The sequence below is a fragment of the Ornithorhynchus anatinus genome, chromosome 8 (genome assembly GCF_004115215.2).
Source record: "Ornithorhynchus anatinus isolate Pmale09 chromosome 8, mOrnAna1.pri.v4, whole genome shotgun sequence".
Classification (NCBI taxonomy): Eukaryota; Metazoa; Chordata; class Mammalia; order Monotremata; family Ornithorhynchidae; genus Ornithorhynchus; species Ornithorhynchus anatinus.
The window spans coordinates 61,595,989-61,618,153 of NC_041735.1; the positions used below are offsets into that span (position 1 = coordinate 61,595,989).

General features: G+C 42.1%; 1 protein-coding gene across 5 annotated transcripts in view; it reads right to left on the reverse strand.

Annotated features, from left to right (window-relative positions):
* Positions 1-7,245, reverse strand: part of HDAC9 (histone deacetylase 9) — a 170,412-nt gene extending 163,167 nt beyond the window's left edge. For 2 of the 5 annotated variants that reach the window (XM_039912868.1, XM_016228385.3), the window contains exon 1: positions 6,967-7,245. In XM_039912868.1, coding sequence (XP_039768802.1) covers positions 6,967-7,009 — 43 coding nt within the window. In that variant the 5' untranslated portion in view covers positions 7,010-7,245. The remainder of the gene's footprint in view (positions 1-6,966) is intronic. The other 3 variants (XM_029070922.2, XM_039912869.1, XM_029070926.2) reach the window with 2 other exon arrangements.
* Between the last annotated feature and the right edge of the window lie 14,920 nt (positions 7,246-22,165).

Here is a 22,165-nt window from a genome sequence, read left to right on the forward strand (position 1 = left end):
CATTAGAAGCTTTTCTGCCTTCTAGTTTCAGGACTGACGTTACGTTTAACAGAGGTGGCTTCTGGAAGCACGCGGGTCCGAGAATGGGTCCGAGAATAAGCCTTGACGTTCGCACTTTTTAATAGTGATTGGTCCCTCCTAATCCATACTGCTGTCAGCACCGTTTCTCTATCGTTTGTATCGAATGGCCTTAGGTATGGCCTTCTAAATGAAAAAAAAAGAAAAAAAATCTGGAGTAGGCTTGCAGCTGGTGTTTTAACCTCAAAGTCAAAATGTGAGATCATCTCTCTCAGGGATGCAGAACTACAGTTAAACAGCACAACTGGTTTGAGTCAGTCACAAACACACACACCTACCCATCACTAAGAAGCAAGTGTCTGCTGGTGCTTTAGGGACCAGAAAGTAAGTGGTTTCCCCCACGAAAAAAAGACTTCTTAAAAGGATCATCTTTATTTAATCGAGTGCCTTCTACATACACACGCAACTGTACGCGGGGACACACAATCGAAGGAGAAGCATTAGTTCTCGCCCCGAGGAGTTTAAAAAACAAAACAGTTTTCAATATTTCCAAGGAAATGCCAATTTTTCCATATCCGCTCTTTTCACACAAACCGCCCCCCCCAGCTCGCTCTCCTGTTACGCTCTCTCGTCTGCCTGCGTCCCATTCCGTTCTCCCCGCCTGGCACCCCCTCTCCCAATTCTGGCAGACCCACAACTCTCTACATTCAATGTTCCCCTAAATTCCCATCTCCTCCCATAAGCCTTCCTTATTAATTAGCAGCTGTTGGACATGATCCCGGCCCACAAGGAGCATATTGTGCTCAGCCGAGACAGTAGCACTTGTTGGCTTATTTGTACTGTAATCATGTTTATTCATTCGTGCATTGTTATTGTTTGTAGATGACTAGTATTGGTAAATGTTTTTATTTCTCTATAAGCTACTCGTGGGCAGGAAATAGCAGCAGAGGAGCTTGGCCTAGTGGATAGAGCAGAGGCCTAGGTCTCAAAAGGACATGGGTTCTAATCCTGACTCTGCCACTTGTCTGCTGTGTGATCTTGCTTCTCTTCCCCATCACCGCTACTCCCTCCCTCTGTTCTACCCCCTTTCCCGCCCCACAGCGCTTGTGTACATTTGTACATATTTAATAATGTGTATATATCTTTAATTCTATCTATTTTAATGCTATTGATGCCTACTTGTTTTGTTGTCTGTCTCCCCCTCTAGAGTGTGAGCCCATTGTTGGGTGGGGATTGTCTCTATCTGTTGCCAAATTGTACTTTTCAAGCGCTTAGTATAGTGCTCTGCACATAGTAAGCACTCAATAAATACGATTGAAGTCACTTCACTTTTCTGGGCCTCAGTTACTTCATCTGTAAAATAGGGATAAAGACTGTGAGCCCCATGTGGAACAGGGGCTATGTCCAGCCTGATCAAGTATAGCGCTTGGCACATAGTAAGTGCTTAAATATCACTCAAAAACAAAAAAAGGCCATATCACTTTGGATCTGTACTTTCTAATTGCATAGTCCAGTACACTGCATCCAGGGGGTGCTCAATTAATGCTACTACAACTATCATTTGATCAAACGCTTCCCTGAGCCTAAAGACCCCTCAGAGTTAGAAAACTCTCAAGAAAGCCTTCACCTTAGTATGCCACTGTTTAGTTCCAGTTGGAGAAAATATTTTAGTGTCCAGTTTCTTGAGAGTAAAATTATTCTACTTTCTTACTATCTTAAGCAAGGAACAGTATCTCTCTGTGGTGCATACCCTCTGGGATCTTAAGCTCCATCTGATTTTGGAATTCTTATATTCAGAGTTCCAAATGCAAAATCCAGGATATGCAGGTAAGGTAGATTTGCTGTTCATGGAAATACTCGTGTTCTGTATTTCCCATATCCCTAAATCTATTTTAATATCTGTCTCCCCCTATAGACTGGTGAGCAGGGAACATATCTACCAATTCTGTTACAGAGCCTGGGCCTGGGAGTCAGAAGGTCATGGGTTCTATTCCTGGCTCCACCACTTGTGTGCTGTGTGATCTTGGGCAAGTCCCTTGACTTCTCTGTGCCTCAGTTACCTCATCTGTAAAATGGGGATTGAGACTGTGAACCCCAGGTGGGGCAGGAACAGTGTCCAACCCAATTGCTTATATCCACCCAGCGCTTAGTACAGTACCTGGCACATAGGAAGCACTTAATACAATAATTATAAATTAAGACAATGCTCTGCAAAACAATAAGTTCTAAACAAATACCATTGTTTGGGAGCTCAAATCTTGAGATGACTATATAACAATGAAATTATGATGCTCATTCACACTCATGATCATTTTTCAACTACAAGAGATTGACTACGGATAGCACCCCATACTCTGCAACAGACACATAAGTAATTGTTTCTCAGAAACGTGTTTGAGGGGATAGTAATAAAGATGATGACCAGTGGATTTTGTTCAGAGAGCATAGTGCTGTCTATTTTGTACTTTTTTTTTGCAATTATCACTATTATCATTAATATGTAGTGTCAAAAGGAATACATATTTTGGTTCAGCTATTTCACATGGTTTATTAAGCAGCATGGCTCAGTGCAAAGAGCCCGCGCTTGGAAGTCAGAGGTCATGGATTTGAATCCTGGCTCTGCCACTTGTCAGCTGTGTGACTGTGGGCAAGTCACTTAATTTCTCTGTGCCTCAGTTCCCTCATCTGTAAAACGGGGATTAAGATTGTGAGCCTCACGTGGAACAACCTGATTACCCTGTACCCTGATTAGAGAAGCAGCGTGGCTCAGTTGAAAGAGCACAGGCTTTGGAGTCAGAGGTCATGGGTTTGAATCCCGGCTTGGCCACTTGTCAGCTGTGTGACTGTGGGCAAGTCACTTCACTTCTCTGTGCCTCAGTTACCTCATCTGTAAAATGGGGATGAAGACTGTGAGCCCCACGTGGGACAACCTGATTCCCCTGTGTCTACCCCAGCACTTAGAACAGTGCTCTGCACATAGTAAGCGCTTAACAAATACCAACATTATCTCCCCCAGCGCTTAGAACAGTGCTCTGCACATAGTAAGCGCTTAACAAATACCAACATTATTATTATTCCATCCCTCCATTCTTCCTTCAGCCAATTCCCATATAAGTGAGATTTTGATCCTCTCTGCCTGCAACTCAGTTATGGAAATGGAAATTCAGTTTAGAGTGAAAAGAAGCTTACTGGATGGAACGAAGGCATTGTCATTTCCCTGCAAGGACCCAATCATCAGACAGTCACCACCATGCATTTTGTCTACAAAAGGTTCTATCTTTAAAGGAACACAAAACACTTTATAGATTTTGCCCAATTCTTTCCACAACTCCCCCGTCGTCATTCACTTAGCACTTACCGTGTGCAGAGCACTGTACTAAATGCTTGGGAGAGTACAGTTCAATAGAGTCGGTAAATGAGAAGCAGCGTGGCTCAGTGGAATGAGCACGGGCTTGGGAGTCAGAGGTCACCGGTTCGAATCCCAGCTCTGCCACCTGTCAGCTGTGTGACTGTGGGCAGGTCACTTAGCTTCTCATCTGTAAAATGGGGACTAAGACTGTGAGCCTCAGGTGGGACAACCTGATTACCCTGTATCTATCCCAGCGCTTAGAACAGGGCTCTGCACATACTAAGCGCTTAACAAATACCAACATTATTAGATGTGTTCCCCGCTCACAATCTAGAGGCACAGTGGGTGGTTAACGGTTGTGTCCCTAGTTGTGCTTATGCGCACGTCACTCACGGCACCCGAGTCTTCTTACTTGGTTTGCCTGCAGGAGTCCTAATATAGTTTAGGCACATCCACACAGAACTCCTCATCTTCCCACCCAAAATGACTTTCCCATCACTGTAGACAGCACCAACATCCTGCCTATCTCACAAGCCTTGGTCTTGTCCTCCACTCATGTCTCATTCAACCCACACAGTCACCAAAACCTATCTTTGCAGCCTTCACAACACTGCTAAAAGATAAAATAAAATGAAAAATAAAATAAAATCTACCCTTCCCCTCCATCCAAACTGCTACCACATCAAAGTACGTATCCTATCCCGCGTTGATCACTGCATCAGCCTCCTTGCTGACCTCCCCATTCAAGTTCATCCTTTACTCTGCTGCCTGGATTGTTTTTCTACAAAACCATTCCCTCTATGTTTCCCCTCTCTTCAGGAACCTGCCGTGGTTGCCCATCAGGGAAGCAGCGTGGCTCAGTGGAAAGAGCCCGGGCCTAAGAGTCAGAGGTCATGGGCTCTAATCCCGGTTCTTCCATTTGTCAGCTGTGTGACTTGGGGCAAATCACTTAACTTCTCGGGGCCTCAGTTCCCTCATCTGTAAAATGGGGATGAAGACCGTGAGCCCCACGTGGGACAACCTGATAACCTTGTATCTACCCCAGGGCTTAGAACAGTGCTCGGCCCATAGGAAGCGCTTAACAAATACCAACATTATTATTATCCACCTTCTGATCAGAAAGAAACTCCTTACCATCAGCTTTAAAGCACTCAATCAGCTTGCCCCCTCCTACCTTACTCCCCTGATCTCTTACTACAAGTCAGCCCACACAACTGGATCCCCTAATACCGACATATTCACTCTACCTCCATCTCACCACCCACATCCTGCCTCTGGCCCGGAATGCCCTCCCTCTTCATATCCAACAGATGATCACTCGCCCCACCTTAAACATCTTATTCAAAGCACATCTCCTCCAAGAGGCCTTCCCTGACTATACCCTCATTTCCTCTTTGCCTACTCCCTTCTGCATCACCCTTTTGCTTAGATTTGCACCTTTTATTCACCTCTCCCTCAACCCGACAGCACTTACGTACATATCTGTTTATTCATATAGTCTGCCTAGAGAATTACAATCTCTCTAGACTACAAGCTTGTTGTGGGCAGGGAACATGTCTACCAACTCTGTTAGAGAAGCCGTGTGGCCTAGTGGCAAGGGCCCGGGCTTGGGAGTCAGAGGGCATGGGTTCTAATCCTGGCTCTGCCACTTGTCTGTTGTGTGACCTTGGGCAAGGTCACTGAGGCACAGAGCAGTTACCTCATCTTTAAAATGGGGATTAAGAACTGTGAGCCCCATGTGGGACAAGCCGATTTCCTTGTATCTACCCCAGTGTTTAGCACATACTAAGCATCTATAATTATTATTACCCTCCCAACCGCTAAGAAAAGTGCTTGGCACACAGTAAAAATTCTATAAATGATTAATTGGCCTTTAAGGAGGGCTCTCCTTCCCCGTCTCACAAGTTTGCTTCTGGAAGGGGGTAGCTGGTGAGAGCCAGTGGCCAACTGTCCACCCTGCCACCATAGCAAAAAAAAAAAAAAAAGACATGGTTCTTTCTGAGAAAATGCCCTAGGGAGGACAAGAACCCAAAGAGAAATCATTAAGAGGCACACATTTGGCCAATACTGGTTGCAGTTGCACATTAAAAGAAAAGTCAGTGGGTACTTCTATGAGTCATGGTCTCTGCACCCACACCTGCAAAAAACAGGCTGCAATCACTTGAGAATATGAACTTGGAGAATGGAGACCAGTGGTTATTGCTTATCTAAGATTAAGATCATGCTCACCATGGAATAACAACTATTTATGTTCTGAGCTCTCTGCTCTCCAGAAAACTTAATCAACTCCCTTTTTCCAGCTATCAATTATCCACTTTGCAAAGTGCAGTGAGTTGGGAGAATTGGAAGGAGGAGAACTATTATCCCATGACTGGGGAACTAGAACTGCCAAGTTCAGTGTTTTTAACATTGAAGAGGGATAATGAGTGACTCTTTTAATGGATTACCCGGTAATTCAGTGGGAAGCTGAAATTAGAATTCAAGAACCCAAACACCTAGTACTATGTTTAATCCACTGAGCTATATTTAAGAGAGAAACCTATACTGATAATATCTATGCGTTGAAAGCATTTTTCACAAAAGGATTCCAAAATGCTTAGCCACCTTGCTATAAAACATTATTTCATTAACCACCCAAATTGTGTCTCCTCCAGCAAGAGAACAATAGAGAATGAGCTGGATAGATGACTCGGAGCAGATATTAGGTACAAGGGAAATGTTTTCATGAACTTAAGCCTTATTTTACATTTATTTTCCCTCTCCTTCCATGACAATAGAACTCACTCTTTTGATCAGAACCAATACTTTCACTAGGTGGACTTATTTTGTTAAAAGCCAGTATAAAATTCTACCTGCAAAACTATTTTCAACCTAAGGTTCAACAAAAAACAATAACACAGCTTAAATAAAATGGGGTGACAGCTCCCAACATTTCAGAGCCCATCAACACAGAATATATTTGCCAAAAACTTCTAGATGAAGGTCAAAGAAAAGTTAGAATGACTCAAGGATTCTCATCCAGAGAAAAAGCACAAGTCCCATTCAAAAGGGCTTTGGCCAGTGAAATTCCATTTGTCTCTCAAGGCAGTCCTGGGCTTGCTATTTCCTTCCCTGTTCTCATCCATTGGTACATTTTTCTCCAAATCCCTAGGCAGGAGAGGCAAATACAATCAGGGAGATTTACAATGGCAACTTGTATTTATTGAGTGCTTACTGCATGCAGAGGACTGTATTAAGCACCAGGGAGAGTACAATATAACAATCACATTCCCTACCCACAGGGAGCTTTCATTCTAGAGGAATGGTTGGGTGGGTTTTGGATAGTCACCACCAGTATTCAAGAATAAGACAGCCCTTTTCTGCTGCCTCTACACTCTGTCCCCTCTACACAGAGAGAGAGAGGAACAGATCAATAGAAGCTTGAATGCATGAGGATGTTTAGAGCACTGAACTACAGTGAAATAAATACAATTCCAGCTTGGGGCCCATGAGAATCTAGTGAGGAGCACGAGTGTCTGACACAGCAAAAATCACAGTTTTGAGCATCTAGAATTGCACTTACACCACACAATTACTGAGCCCCATCAAGCCAAACTTACTCAGGCTGGTCCTTTCAGAGACACTTGGATCCAGCAACACCATCTGCTTCCCAAATTGCAGTGCTGAAACCCTCCTCCCTTGTCTTCACTCCCCTATCCCACAGCCCCTTTTCTGAAAACAACTCACTTTGGGACAAAACCACCTAAACAAACCAAATAACTTTAAGATTCCATCATCTGCCCCATAAAAACCAAACCAAACAGACAGGACACCAACATATATTAAGTTTCTTTTAGACTGCCATTCATTATGGGAGCTTTGATTTCTTTTAAATCCTGAATTCACTCACTCACTTTTATCCCAGACTAATTTAAGCAGATTTCTTAAAGAACAACCACTTCCAAACCTAACTAAACACCCCCACCCCAGCTTCCCTTCCTCTGGCTTTAGTATTGGGCTGATTAACTGATTGCTTGCAGCTGGGTAAGGTTACATGGCCTCAACAGGTGCAGGGTTTCAGAGGGAGCACCTGTGTCAGGAGCTGTAGGAGGAGGCTTCCATTCTACATCCCCCAAAGTCAGCAAACTGAAACCTCCTCTGTTTCCCTGGGGATTTAAACAGGTCTCGCCACGATCAACACCTACTGTCTCAGCTCTTGGACCAAATAGGTTGTGTTAGCCAATCGGTTATGTCTCCCATCACGAAGGTGATTAAAAACCTTCCTACAGTTCTCTCGTACACAGTGGAAAGTTCTGAAGTCATCCAAGCCAGTAGGTGAAAATGGATCAGTGAGAAAACTTTAGAGCACCACCTATTATTTATAGATGTGTCCTAGAAACCGGGCTGATTTTGGTGGCTTTGTGAAGCAATATTTTTCAAAGACACAATTAAATGGTCAAAAAAAGTGAATCCAGCTTCATTTTATTGCTATTTCACAACTGAGCCGGAGGGGTGTATTATTAGAGCACAATAAAAACATAAAAACAATTCTACTTTGTACTTGACTACAGAAACTACACAGATGACACTGCATTCAAGGCAAAGAATTGGAAAGCACTGAGGAAGCCGGGCAAAAATGTTGCCAAGATGTGAAAATGATAGTAGGCAGGGAGAATATAATTGATGCTTTTGCATGCTGGGCCACTCTGCTCTAGGCCCTGTGGGTCTTCTTCTTTCCTGCCCTTGGCACTTTGGTATCTGCTGCCAAGCCCCAAGTTTGAGGCGGAGTGCCTTCACAATATGGTCCCCAAGCCTGGAGAACAAAAGTGAGAGCACTGTTTTGTCAAAAGAGGAGATTCATTCATTCATTCTATTTATTGAGCGCTTACTGTGTGCAGAGCACACTGTGTGCAGAGTGCTTGGGGAGTACAATTCAGATGATGTTATTCTACTGAATTAGCCTGGTGGCAGGTTCACTGTACCACCTTCCTTAAAGGGATCATCAGGGTCTGTGTGGGAAAAGTATCTTTCAACAATTCCCCTTGAGACTTCTAATCAACGGATCTCAAAGTAGTTTTTTCTGTTTTTCAAGAAATTAGTGTGAAATTCTGATGTTTCTAAGATAAAGGCAATGGGAAGTTGAGGGATTTACTAACTCCATTGAGGTCAAGGAGGAAGAACGGTAGAATCAATCAATATCTCTATTTATTGATCACTTATTGTATGCAGGGCACTGTACTAAACACTTGGGAGAGTACGATATAACAATACAACAGAGTCGGAAGACACATTCTCTGCCCACAGTGAGCTTACAGTTAGAGAGGGAGGCAGACAATATTATAAATAAATAAATTATGGATATGTACATAAATACTATGAGATTGAGGGTGGAGTGAATAAAGGGAGCAAATCGGACAGACGGTGAAGAGAGTAGGAGAAGAAGAAATGAATGCTGACAGGAAAGGCCTCTCGGGGGGGATGCACCTTCAATAATGCTTTGAAGGTGGGGAGATTAAGTGTCTGTCGGTTATGAGGAGGGAAGGCATTCCAGGACAGAGGCAGGACACAGGCAACAAGTCAGTGGCGAGATAGATGAGATCGAGGTGCAGTGAGTAGGTTGGTATTAAAGGAATGAAGTATGAGGGCTGGGTTGTTGGATTAGAGCAGTGAGGTGAGGTAGGAAGAGGCAAGGTAGCGGAAAAGAATATTTAATGAGATGGCAACAAGTTCTCGTGGGACAACCAGGCAATGGCACTGTATTGGCCCTTTGGCTGAAAATTGGTTGTGTAATGAAGATTATTGCATATATTCTATAATAGGCATCAGCCCTAATTGCTCGTTACATCCACTGTCCTAGCAGGAACACAGTGGCAGGTTCAAGGGAGTGTGAGACGTGCTTCACAAGCTACTTGCTCTCTATTGGATTCCTCTGCATGAGTTCCCAGACCTGAAATCTCAGGACTGATGGGTGAATCCATAATCATCACTCTTGTAATCATCATCATTATACCCCATAGTATAGCATCATATCGGGAACAAAGCATATGTCTCTAGTTGTTGGGAGTTTTTTTTTTTTGCTGGTTCTTGGAGAAATGAGAAGCAGTGTGGCCTAGTATTAAGAGAATGGTTCTGGGAATCAGAGCATCTGGGTTTTAAATTTAATTATTTGTAAAATGGGGATTGAATACCTTTTCTCCCTCCTGATTAGGGATAGGACTATGCCCAACCTGATTGTCTTGTGTTTACCTCAGTACTTTGTACAGTACTCAGCAAATATTGAGCACTTAACGAATACTACTATTATGATCCGCCTCCCAGGCTCACACCTGGAGAGTTTCTAACTTGGCCAGTGGCTAGCCAGAGGAAGGTAATCTGATACAAGTCAAAACTCTCCTGCACTGGGCAGCAGTGGCATGGGAGAAAGTTGAGGGCAGACACTCAGGTTTACTGTGCAGAAGAAGGCAATGGTAAACCATGTCCATAGTTTTACTAAGAAAACTCTATGGATACACTACCAGAGGGATTATAGATGGAGGTGGGGCGATCTGGGAGAGTTGTGTCCACGGAGTCGCTATGGTTCGGAAATGACTCAATAGCATGAGGCAAGACTAATATGGTGATTATTACTTGCAACTGTCTCAAAATGTTTGTCTAATTACTAAGCATCATGAAGAGGAATAATGTTAGAATTTTCACCTCTTATAATAATGGAATTTTTAAAGTGCTTAATATGTGCCAAGCACTGTTCTAAACATTGGGCTAGATGGAACATAAGCAGATCAGACACAGTCCCTGTCACACTTGTGGGGCTCTCAAGTGAGGAAAATGAGGCAAACAGAAGTTATTGTTTTTAAAATGGTATTTAAGTGCTTACTATGTGCTAAGCACTGAACTAAGCATGGGGGTAGGTACAGGATAATCAGGTTGGACACAATACATGTCTGTGTGGGTCTCATAGTCTTAGTCACCATTTTACAAATAAGGTAACTGAGGTCCAAGGTCAGACAGGAGACAAATTACGAAGCTGGGATTAGAATTTAAATGCTTTGTTCTTTCCACTAGGCAACAGTGCTTCCCCAAAACTTGCCCAAGTTCGCATAGAAGTGAAGTGGGAGAGCTGGGATTAGAAACCAGGTCTTCCCCTCCTCCTAATCATCATCATCATCAGATCATCAAACAACTGGAACTTCAAAGTTGAGAGACTCCAAACGTGGGTTTTCCATATTTAATGGTGAAAGTAAATTGTTACTGAGAGATAATTTCTGAATTTTGAGCAATTCTTTTCAACCAATAAATGAACAAATGCAATTTACTCAAATTCTACTGAGTGTTGAGCATGGTTGAAAACAGAAGTCCTTATCCCACCCAAACCATGTCTTTCCTATCAATGTAGACAATTCCCTTATCCCACAAGCCAGTAACCTTGGCGTCGACCGACTCAGGTCTCTAATTAAACCCACGTTTTTGAATAATTCACCAAATCCTGTCGGTTCTACCTTCACATTGCTAAAATCTGCTTTTTCCTCTCCATCTAAACTGCTGCTCTGCTGATCCAAGCACTTTTCATATCCCACCTCCTCACTGCATCAGCCTGACCTCCCTGCCTCCTGTCTCGCCCCACTCCAGCCCTTACTTCACTCTGCTGCATGGAAAAATGATTGTTCAGACTACATCTTCCCACTCCTCAAGATCTTCCAGGGATTGTCCATCCGTATCAACAGAATCTGCTTATCATCAGCTTTAAAGCACTCAATCAGCTCAGTCCCTCCTACTTATTTTCATGATTTCCTACTACAGACCAGCCCACATGCTTCAGCACCAACCTATCTACTAACTGTATGTCGATCTCATCTCTCTCGCCACTGCCCCCTCGCCCATGTCCTGCCCCTAGCCTGAAACACCCTCCCTTTTCATATGCGACAGTCACTCTCCCCACCTTCAAAGCCTTATTAAAATCACATTCCCTCCAATAGGCCTTCCCTGGGTGAAACTCTAATTTCCCCTACTCCCCCTCCCTTCTGCATTACTTATGGACTTGGATCTATATCCATTCATTCAATAGTATTTACTGAGTGCTTACTATGTGCAGAGCACTGTACTAAGCGCTTGGAATGTACAAATTAGCAACAGATAGAGACAGTCCCTGCCCATTGACAGGCTTACAGTTTAGGAACTCAATATTCACCCCACCCTCAGTCCCACAGTACTTATGTACATATCCTTGATTTATTTTTTTACTGTCTGTCTTCCCCTCCAAAATGAATGTTCATTTTTGGGCAGGAAAGTTGTCTACCAACTCTATTGTGTTAGTAAAATGTTTGGCACACACTTGAGCACTCAGTGAATACCACTGATTGATTGGTTTTTAAAATCTATCGTACCCTCCCGAGCACTTATTACAATGTTCCATGCACTGTAAGCTGTCAGTAAATACAGTGATTGATTAAGCACTTACTATGGTCAAAGAAGTGTTCTAAGCACTGGAACAGATAAAAGATTAATGTTTGGACACAGCCCTTGTCCCACACAGAATTTATTTTATCTAAATAAATAACTATTTTCTTTTTTGGAAAACATGTCACCCTCAGCACCGGATCTTAATTTGGATTTGATTCATGTGCCAAATGGAGATTCCCTATTTATTAAAGACATTCATGGAATTCCAATTCTGGGCACTTCGTATACAAATCATGAACTGTAAACCATCTGGACAGACATTCCTCCCATTTAAATCAAAAGGAAGAAATTAAAGTATACACTGGAAGACTAAGAGAAAAAAGCAGATAGCAAAACCAGGTAGAAGGTCTCAGGTACACGGGAGTGAGAACATGAGCTGGAAAGATAAACATTTCACACAGGAGGACCCATTTATTGATTTGGCAGACACAGCACAAATAGAGAATTTGTGAAAATAAGTAGATTCATTGTTGCATATGCAAACCAGTTTGATTCAGGGATGCCCATGAGTGAAATCAGCCTTAGTATATGTGCCTACTTCGAAGGATCCCAGCCCCAAAATGTAATTTAAACCCTGCAAATTAATAGTGAGTTAGGTGAATGAACTGGCTTTGCATTTCAGCAGTTTCATGGAAACTCAGTGGCCATTGCAATGGTAGTGACGATTTAATGGTCAAGTTTAAATGTATCTTCCTCATGAATTGCATTTTCCTGAGTTAATGCTTTTTTATGATCTGTCATGGGCAATCATCTATTTAAAAATCAATAGGTCAACATTAGTTACTTCATCTGAGCCATCCATGACAGATAGAACAAGCCTTTCTACATAATGAAGTGGGCTGCAGAATTTTTATTGTGGCTGGACCCAGAGGGAATCCTACTTTGTAGCCACTTAATAAAACAATGGGAAACCTGAAAACAAGTGGCTACTTTTTTAACCACATATCATATTTATCCTACCCTTTCTCTCTTCTGCATCACCCTTGCCCTGTGATCTGTACCCTTTAAGCATTTGATATTCACACCACCCTCTGCCCCAAAGCACCTATATGCTTATTCATAATATAGCTTAATATCTATGTCCCCTTCTAAATGGCAATTTCTTCACAGTCAGAGAACATGTTAATGAACTCTGGTTCTCTGTACTCTCCCAAGCCCTTAGTATTACACACAACACACAGTGTACCCACTCAATAGATATCAATGATTGATTAACTGTCTGGGTACTGCCTTGATGTCAACAATAACTTCTGAACTCATCCCAGCTGCCTTAACTCTGTCATTTAATAGGGCTCCATGGGACTACTGTCAGATATTTGAAATCCCTAGAACTATTTGTTTTTATAACTTAAGTATTAAAAGCAGCCTGGCCTAGTGGATAGAGTATGGGCCTGGGAGTCAGGAGGCACGGGCTTTAATCCCAACTCCTCCCCTTGTCTGCTGTGTGACCTTGGACAAGTTACTTCACTTCTCTGGGCTTCAGTTGCCTCATCTGTAAAATGGGGGTTGAGACTGTGAGCCCCATGTGGGACAGGGGCTGTGTCCAACCCGATTTGCTTGTAGCCACCCCAGAGCTTAGTACAGTGCCTGGAAGTGTGGCTTAGTGGAAAGAGCCTGGGCTTGGGAGTCAGAGGTCGAGGCTTCTAATTCCAGCTCTGCCACTTGTCTGCTGTGTGACCTTGGGCAAGGCACTTAACTTCTCTGTGTCTCAGTTACCTCATCTGTAAAATGGGGAGTGAGTCTCACATGGGACAACCCAATTACTTTGTAACTACCCCAGCACTTAGAACAGTGCTTGGCACATAGAAAGCACTTAAGAAATACCATTATTATTATTAATCATTATTAGTTAGTAATCACTTAACAAATGCCATAAAAATTTGTTATGGCAAATTTGAAATTCACATATCTGTCCTAGAGTTACAAATAAAACAAGAAGAAAACCTTGCTTGCCTGACTGGCCTTGAAGTTTAAGTATGAATAGGGAATTTATGTAACTATCTAAGCGACAATTTCTTAACCAAGAATGGCTCCAATATTCAGTGAAAATATAGTTTCAATAATATAACTACTTCTGACATTATTCATATTAATGTCTGTCTCCCCCTCTAGACTGTAAACTCATTATGATGGGCAGGGAATGTGTCTGCCAACTCTGTTATATTGTACTGTCCCAATCACTTACTACAGTGCTCTGCACACAGTGAACGCACAATAAATATGACTGTCTCCCTCATTAGAATGTAAGCTCACTGTGGGCAGGAAATCTGTCTTTTCATGCACTTGCACATTTCCAAGTTCTTAGGTGTATCATACCCAGTGGACACTCAAAAAGTACTTCAACTACTACCTTCCTTATCTTGCATCTACTCCAGTGCTTAGAACAGTGTGTGGCACAAAACACTTAACAAGAACCACAATTATTGCAGCGTGGCTCAGTGGAAAGAGCCCGGGCTTGGGAGTCAGAGGTCATGGGTTCTAACCCCGACTCTGCCACTTGCCAGCTCTGTGACTTTGGGCAAGTCACTTAACTTCTCTGTGCCTCAATTATCTCATCTGTAAAATGGGGGTTAAAACTGTGAGCCCCACGTGGGACAATCTGATCACCCTGTATCCCCCCAGCACTTAGAACAGCTTAAGGGAAGCAGCGTGGCGCAGTGGAAAGAGCATGGGCTTTGGAGTCAGAGCTCATGAGTTCGAATCCCAGCTCTGCCACTTGTCAGCTGTGTGACTGTGGGCAAGTCACTTCACTTCTCTGTGCCTCAGTTCCCTCATCTGTAAAATGGGGATTAAGACTGTGAGCCCCACGTGGGACAACCTGATTCCCCTGTGTTTACCCCAGCGCTTAGAACAGTGCTCTGCACATAGTAAGCGCTTAACAAATACCAACATTATTAACAGCGCTTTGCACATAGTAAGTGCTTAACAAATACCACCATTATTATTACCTCTCCAGCCAGCCTGGTTCTTTACTCCTGCATTGGCAGTGAGCAGGGTAGGGCATGACTGACCAGGTGGGGCACTGGGAAAATTCCTTCTGATCTGTGCTGGCGTGAGCTGACGAGAGTTAAGTGCTTAGTACATAATAAGCACTCAATACATAGGATTGAATGAGTGAATAATGGGGACCATAGCAGACTGAGTGTCTGATGAAGGTTCTGAGGAGCCTCTGGAATCAGTTTGGAGACCAGCTGGTGGAAACAAAGGTCTTTCAGTCCCCTGACACATCTTCCCTTTCCTTCTTCCTGACCATCCCTTCCCCTGGTTTCAGTCCCCAGTAAGAATATGGGGGCCTTTCAAGCCATTGTTGGTCATCTTCTGCTACAGCAGCTATAGAGGACCAAGGGATTTCTCTAACCATTTGTATTTTTCACTTGTGGATCTTTTCCCCAACACTTAGTAGAATCAAACAATCAATCCATAGTACTTATTGAATGTTTCCTGTGTGCAGAGCACTGAGTTAAGCACTTGGAAGAGTACAATGTAACAGAGTTGGAAGACTTCTTCCCCGCACACAAGAAGCGTGGGTAAAGTTGGAAAAGAAAATGAATCAGTGGCATACTACCTGCCTACAGAGAGATTGCACTTTAATGGTGGAGATGGAGACAAAAACATATTTACAACCAGAGTTGTTAGAATGAATAATGGAGAACATACATATGTTTAGACTGTAAGCCCGTCAAACGGCAGGGACTGTCTCTATCTGTTGCCGACTTGTTCATCCCAAGCACTTAGTACAGTGCTCTGCACATAGTAAGCTCTCAATAAATACTATTGAATTGAATGAATGTACATGTATGAATGTTGAGAATGGATATAAATAAGCTCAAAAGTTCTGGAGTTGGTAAAAAAGATGATTTGGCTCAGGGCCCAGGTGCTGGGAGATTAATCAGGTTATTCAGGAAGGTTTGTTGGAGAAGGTGGAGAAGGAATGCTTAAATTTTCAACCCAAAGTGAGTTCTGAATAATAATTAGCTGCAATGAGAGATTTCAGACATCTATTAGAGAGAAATGTGGGAGGGAAAGGCCATAGATCAGATAATCTTCTGAGTATTTGGAACAATTTCCAAGCCCAACATTTAGTGAAACAGGAAAGAGTGAATACTCGTGCTGATTTTATCAAGAAGGGGATTAATTGAGGATTTACAGTTAGAGAGAAATGTAGGTGATCTTAAGATCTGAAGAAATAGAGCAAAATAAATAAGCCATAGATTTGATAGTGGCTTTTTTTTTTTTACAGGAAAACGTGAAGTAGTAGGTATGAGTCTCAGAAGAGAGAAACTAAAAGAAATAGAGTCCTTATAAATCACTGCTGATGGCAAAATAAAAAGTTCTTTGGCAACAAGGGTGAACTCTCAAAGAATGGCAAAATAAGAACAAGATTAAAAGCAATTATTGGCTGCACTTGGAGTTCTAAAGAGCTCTAAAGTGAGTGAAAATATATGCACTCAGTTCTGTTATAAGGGGTGTTTTCACTACTCATTTTAGCTAGAATGTTGCTAGGGAATTAGGAAACACTTGCTGGAAAGTAAAAACCTCTTTGGATATGGTGTTGACTCTAAATGCATTATTTGTGGGATTCACTTTTTCAGCTATTTTTGTTTCCAATTTCCTCAGCTTGCTTTCTTTCCATCACATTCTCATTTCCCAAATCACTCGTCACCTGATTGAATTGATCACTTTTTTGTTCCAAACTTTCCCCTAGATGCTTCAAACGATCACCTCTTTATTAAGAAATAGGTTCTGGCCACCAAGAATGCTTAGGGATTCTGGTCACCCCTTTACTTACCTATGATCATTAGACCAACACTTTAATAAATATGTAATGTGGTTACTTACATTATAGCATTTAATAACGTTGGTATTTGTTAAGCGCTTACTCTGTGCAGAGCACTGTTCTAAGTGCTGGGGTAGACACAGGGGAATCAGGTTGTCCCACGTGGGGCTCACAGTCTTCATCCCCATTTTACAGATGAGGGAACTGAGGCACAGAGAAGTGAAGTGACTTGCCCACAGTCACACAGCTGACAAGTGGCAGAGCTGGGATTCGAACTCATGACCTCTGACTCCAAAGCCCGTGCTCTTTCCACTGAGCCACGCTGCTTCTCATTTGAGTAATGTTCTGTGCATTTGAGTAATGTTCTGTGATAGTGCCATAATGGCATGGTAAAAAGGTTCTTCAGTGAAATCTACTGAATCTAGAAATCATGAACGGGGGAGGGGGGTTGTGTTCTCCTCTTGGGTGGGGTCTGATTCATTTAGAACATCTTCCTACCATCTGACACAAGATAGATGAAGGGGATGTAGATATTTCTCCAAGATCCTCACCCCCGCATCCCATGATCCTTAGAAAACTGCATCCAGGCTCCTGAAGGAGGCTGTGGAAGGGTTGGGGGAATTATCCCAGTGAGTGCTCTCCACACCCACACCCACAAACTCTGTTCCGGGTCCTCAAGGAGGTGTCGTGTCTACTACCATAATTCCCAGCCTCCTCAAATCCCATCCCCCTGGAGGGCAGAGAGAGGTTCAGTGTGGTTCTGGAGATGTCTTGCTGTCTCTGCCACAGCTTCTTCAGAAGACAGAAAGGAGTTGGGGTGGGGGTAAGGGGAGGACACCAAGCCATGGTGAGACGGTAGGAGCAGGGATCACAGAATATCCATCCTCTCTTTTCCTCAGCTCCACTCCCCGGTCACTAGGCTGACAATTACATAGTTTAAACAACTTAGACGCTGGAGGACATGCTGTGATAAGGAGACCCATCATCTAGTCATCTTGAAGGCCTTAGTTTGATAAAAGGACTGTACCCTGGAAATAACGCTAACTATTCTAGACTGTGAGCCTGTTGTTGGGTAAGGATTGTTTCTGTTCCCAAATTGTACTTTCCAAGTGCTTAGTACAGTGCTCTGCACACAGTAAGTGCTCAATAAATTCATTTGAAGGAATCAATGAATCTGTGGAACCATTGTCTCCAATCAGCAAAAGTCAGTTCTGCTGTAGCCCATATTTCCATTATGCGTTTTGGCCATTATGTTGTTAGAGAACTGGGAAATGTTGAAATGATGTGGGTCTGTTTGGATAGAGCATACTGTGTTGTCAGAATCAATCTGTCATTTTATTGAGCACTTACTGTATGCAAAGCACTATACTAAATGCTTGGGAGACTACAATATGACAGAGTTAGTAGACTTGTTCCCGACCCACGACGAGCTTACCATCTAGTCAGAAGAAATGGTTTAGCCCACACATATGTGTATGAGCAGAGTATCAGGCACAATGAATACTACAACACAAGTATTTCTTAACAAGGATTTTGCAGGAATGCAACCCCAATTTTTGGTATATAAATGGAAGAGGAAATGAGTGATTAGGTCCTACAAAGGAAGTTTCTCTTGCCATAAGCATGACTAAAAATGGAATGCCTTATTTACACATGAAAAATTTTGTTTTCAAAAAGAAGCTGATTATTCTAACTGAAATATTTGGATTGAGACTTAGCTAGCTAAGCATCCCAATTTAACTTTTGCTTACCTCCAGCTAAATCTGACCTTTTACAAGATTTTCCTTCTCATTTTCTGACAACTTACAAAATGAAAAACCATACCTATTCCCGAGGAGAATTCTGTTTCCAAATATATTTAGTTTCACTGAGGGTTTTGGCTAGAACAATATTAAGGAACAGAGTAACATTCATCCAAAAATGCTAACATTTTTGGATATAGAAGGTTACAGTGTTGGGAGAAATGATTTGTGGATGTGTGGAGCTATATGGAATGGGTGAGTATTACTTCATGAGTTTTCCTTAACATGGGGTTTTGGAAGAATTTAACTACTGCATCATAAGAGAATTCTGTTAGACCGTAAGCTTCTTGGGGGCAGGGAGAGTGTCTGCCAACTGTATTGTACTCTCCCAAACACGTAGTACAGTGCTCTGCAATCAATAGATCAAACAAAGCACAAAACAAGTGCTCAATAAATACCACTGATTGAATCAGACTCCTTGCTGACCTCCCTGTCTATCCATATGTCAGTCCTTACTTAACTCTGCTGCCTGGATTATTTTTCTAAAAAAATGTTCAGTGTAAATCTTTCCGCTCCTCAAGAACCTACAGACTTTGCCTGTCCACCTCCACAGCTCATGGGCAGAAAATGGGACAACCAACTCTGTTGTATTGTGCTCTTTCAAGTGTTTAGTACGGTGTTCTGCATACACTAAGCTCTCAAAAAATACCACTGATGATGATGATGACATCAAATAGAAACACTTTACCACTGGCTTATCACTGGATAAGCAGCTCTGCCACTTGTCAGCTGTGTGACTATGGGCAAGTCACTTGACTTCTCTGTGCCTCAGTTACCTCATCTGTAAAATGGGGATTAAGACTGTGAGCCCCACGTGGGACATCCTGATTCCCCTGTGTCTACCCCAGTGCTTAGAACAGTGCTCGGCACATAGTAAGTGCTTAACAAATACCAACTTTTTTTTTTAATAGAAAGAGCATGGAATTGAGAGGAAGAGGCCCTGGGTTCTAATTCTTGCTCCACCAAATTACCTGTTGTGGGATCTTTCACTTAACTTTTCTGTGCCTCAGTTCCCTCATCTGCAGGATTCAATGCCTGTTCCCCTCCTCCTTAGTCTGTGATCCCCGTGTGGGACCTGATTATCCTGTATCTATCTCAGCACTTATTAGAGTGCTTGGCATCTAATAAGTGCTTAACAATTACCACTATTAAATAAACCACTCAGTCAGCTCACCCCCTCCTATCTTACCTCACTAGTTTTCTACTACAACCCCGTAGGCCCAGTTCATACATTCATTCATTCATTCATTCATTCAATAATATTTTTTGAGCACTTACTATGTGCAGAGCACTGTACTGAGCGCTTGAAATGTACAAATCAGTAACAGATAGAGACAGTCCCTGCTCTTTCACGGTCTTACAGTTCACTTCTCCAACTTAATCACTATACCTCAATCTACTTCACTCTTTCTCATCTTGCCCACATCCTCTTTCTGCCCTAGAGCTACCTTCTCCTTATTATCTGACTGAGCATCGCTCTCCCAATTTTCAAAGCCTTAAAAAATCACATCTCTTCCAAAGGCCTGTACTCTTTAAATATTAGATATTCACACCACCTTATTCAATCCCATGACATTTATGTATGCATCCATAATCTATTTTATGTCAGTCTGCCCCTCTAGACTGAAAGCTCCAGGTGGATAGGAAACATGTCTACCAACTCTTTTGTATTGTATTCAGAAGCAGCGTGGCTCAGTGGAAAGAGCTTGGGATTGGGAGTCAGAAGTCATGGGTTTGAATTCAGGCTCCGCCACTTGCCAGCTGTGTGACTTTGGGCCAGTCACTTAACTTCTCTGTACCTCAGTTACCTCATCTGCAAAATGGGGATTAACTGTGAGTCTCACGTGGGACAACCTGATTACCCTGTATCTACCCCAGCACTTAGAACAGTGCTGTGCACATAGTAAGCGCTTAACAAATACCAACATTATTATTATTATTATTCTCCCAAGCACTTAATACAGTGCTCTGCTCTTAGTAAATGCTCAACAAATATCATTGATTGATTGATAGGGTGCATTCCAATAGAGCAATGAAAAGAACATTTTTAGAAAAAGGGAATATTGAACCGATGGGTTATTGAAAAAAATACGTTTCTCTTCCATTCATCTTTAATGTTCTCACTGTGTCTCACCCACAGTTCTCCTACAAATGGCCCATTGCTCATATGTCTGCTCCTGCATACAGCTCTTCACCCCTTAAAATCCATCAAATCTTAACCCTTCCACTTTTAAAACCCACCCAAACAATCACCTCACCCAAGATGTATTCCTGACTAATCCCTGCCTTTCTGGTAATATGTTCCTTAGCATTCATGCCTATATTTTTCAGGGTCTTTAAATATTTATTTAACGGCCTGCCATCAATTATGCACTGATGCATTTTGAACTTTGGTTGCTCAAAAACACAGAGTTGATGGCAGATAAAACAGTTTAGATATTCAGGGCAATTTGCTCGTACTGGTTGTGTTAGCAGTATATACCTTGCCTGAGGGTTTGATGACCATTCAGGTTAAAGTGAAACTAAAAAAAACAAATCTCTTTTCAGCCTGCATCTCCAACCCGACTTTGCTTTTGCAATTAGCTGTTTTAAAAATAAGCTAATTCATTTTGGGACATGGTATATAATTATGCAGCTGCTCGGATTGGAAGAGAATTTTGACTGGTTGGTGCGGTTGCAGAATTAGGAAAATAATGCAGTTCAAGACAAAGAAGGACAAAAAATCCCAAAGTAATGGCGTTGGGTCAGAATAACAGTCCATCCAGGGCAGGGTTTTATTGACAATTTAGATCCCAAAGGATGCGTGAGGACAGGCATATTCACAAAGAGGGTGGAAACCATGAATTATTTTAGGGATTGGTAAAAGTATTATAGAAGTGCCAATTTTTCCTTTCTCAGAATGGAATGTTTATGCCAGTATGTATAAAAAAAACTCAATATGTTATAAATATTAAGTCTCACAACACTTCCATCAAGAAGGTGAATTCACAAGTATGAACTATAAAAAGCCATAATATGCTAGATAAATATAAAATATATGCTATATAAATATAAAAGCTATAAATGCCCTTTATCAAGATGCAGGAGTTTCAAAAAAGGGAATTCATTGAGTTGTAGCATGGCCTAGTGGATAGAGCAGGGGCCTGAGAGTCAGAAGGACCTGGATTCTAATCCCAACTCCTCCACTTATCAGCTCTGTGACCTTAGGTAAGTTACTTAACTTCTCTGTGCTTTCATTGCGTCATCTGTAAAATGGAGATTAAGACTGTGAGTCCCATTTGGAACATGGACTGTGTCCAACCTGATTAGCTAGTATATCCTCCAGCACCTAGTATAGTGTCTGGCACATATTAAGTGCTTAACAGATATCATAAAAAAAAATATAAAATTACAGATTTCATTCATCCTCATTCATGGTTTCCAGGATTTTGTGAGGATGGGATGGGCGATTGAAAGGACACAAATAAATAAGCATGTGGTTCTCAAATTAGAGACCTGGCCCTCAAAGTAACGATAATTATGATACTATTTTACAGGTTCACTACATGCCAAACACTTAGGTATATAGCCATTTATATGCATATCTATAATTTATTTACATTAATTGATTAATTAATGTATATTAATTTCTATCTCCCTCTCTAGACTGTAAACTCATTGGAGGCAGGGAATGTGTCTTTGATATTGTTGCTTGTACTCTCCGAAGGTGTTAATATCATGCCCTGCATGCAGTATGAGAAGCAGCATGGCTTAGTGGATAAAGGACAGGCCTGGGAGTCAGAA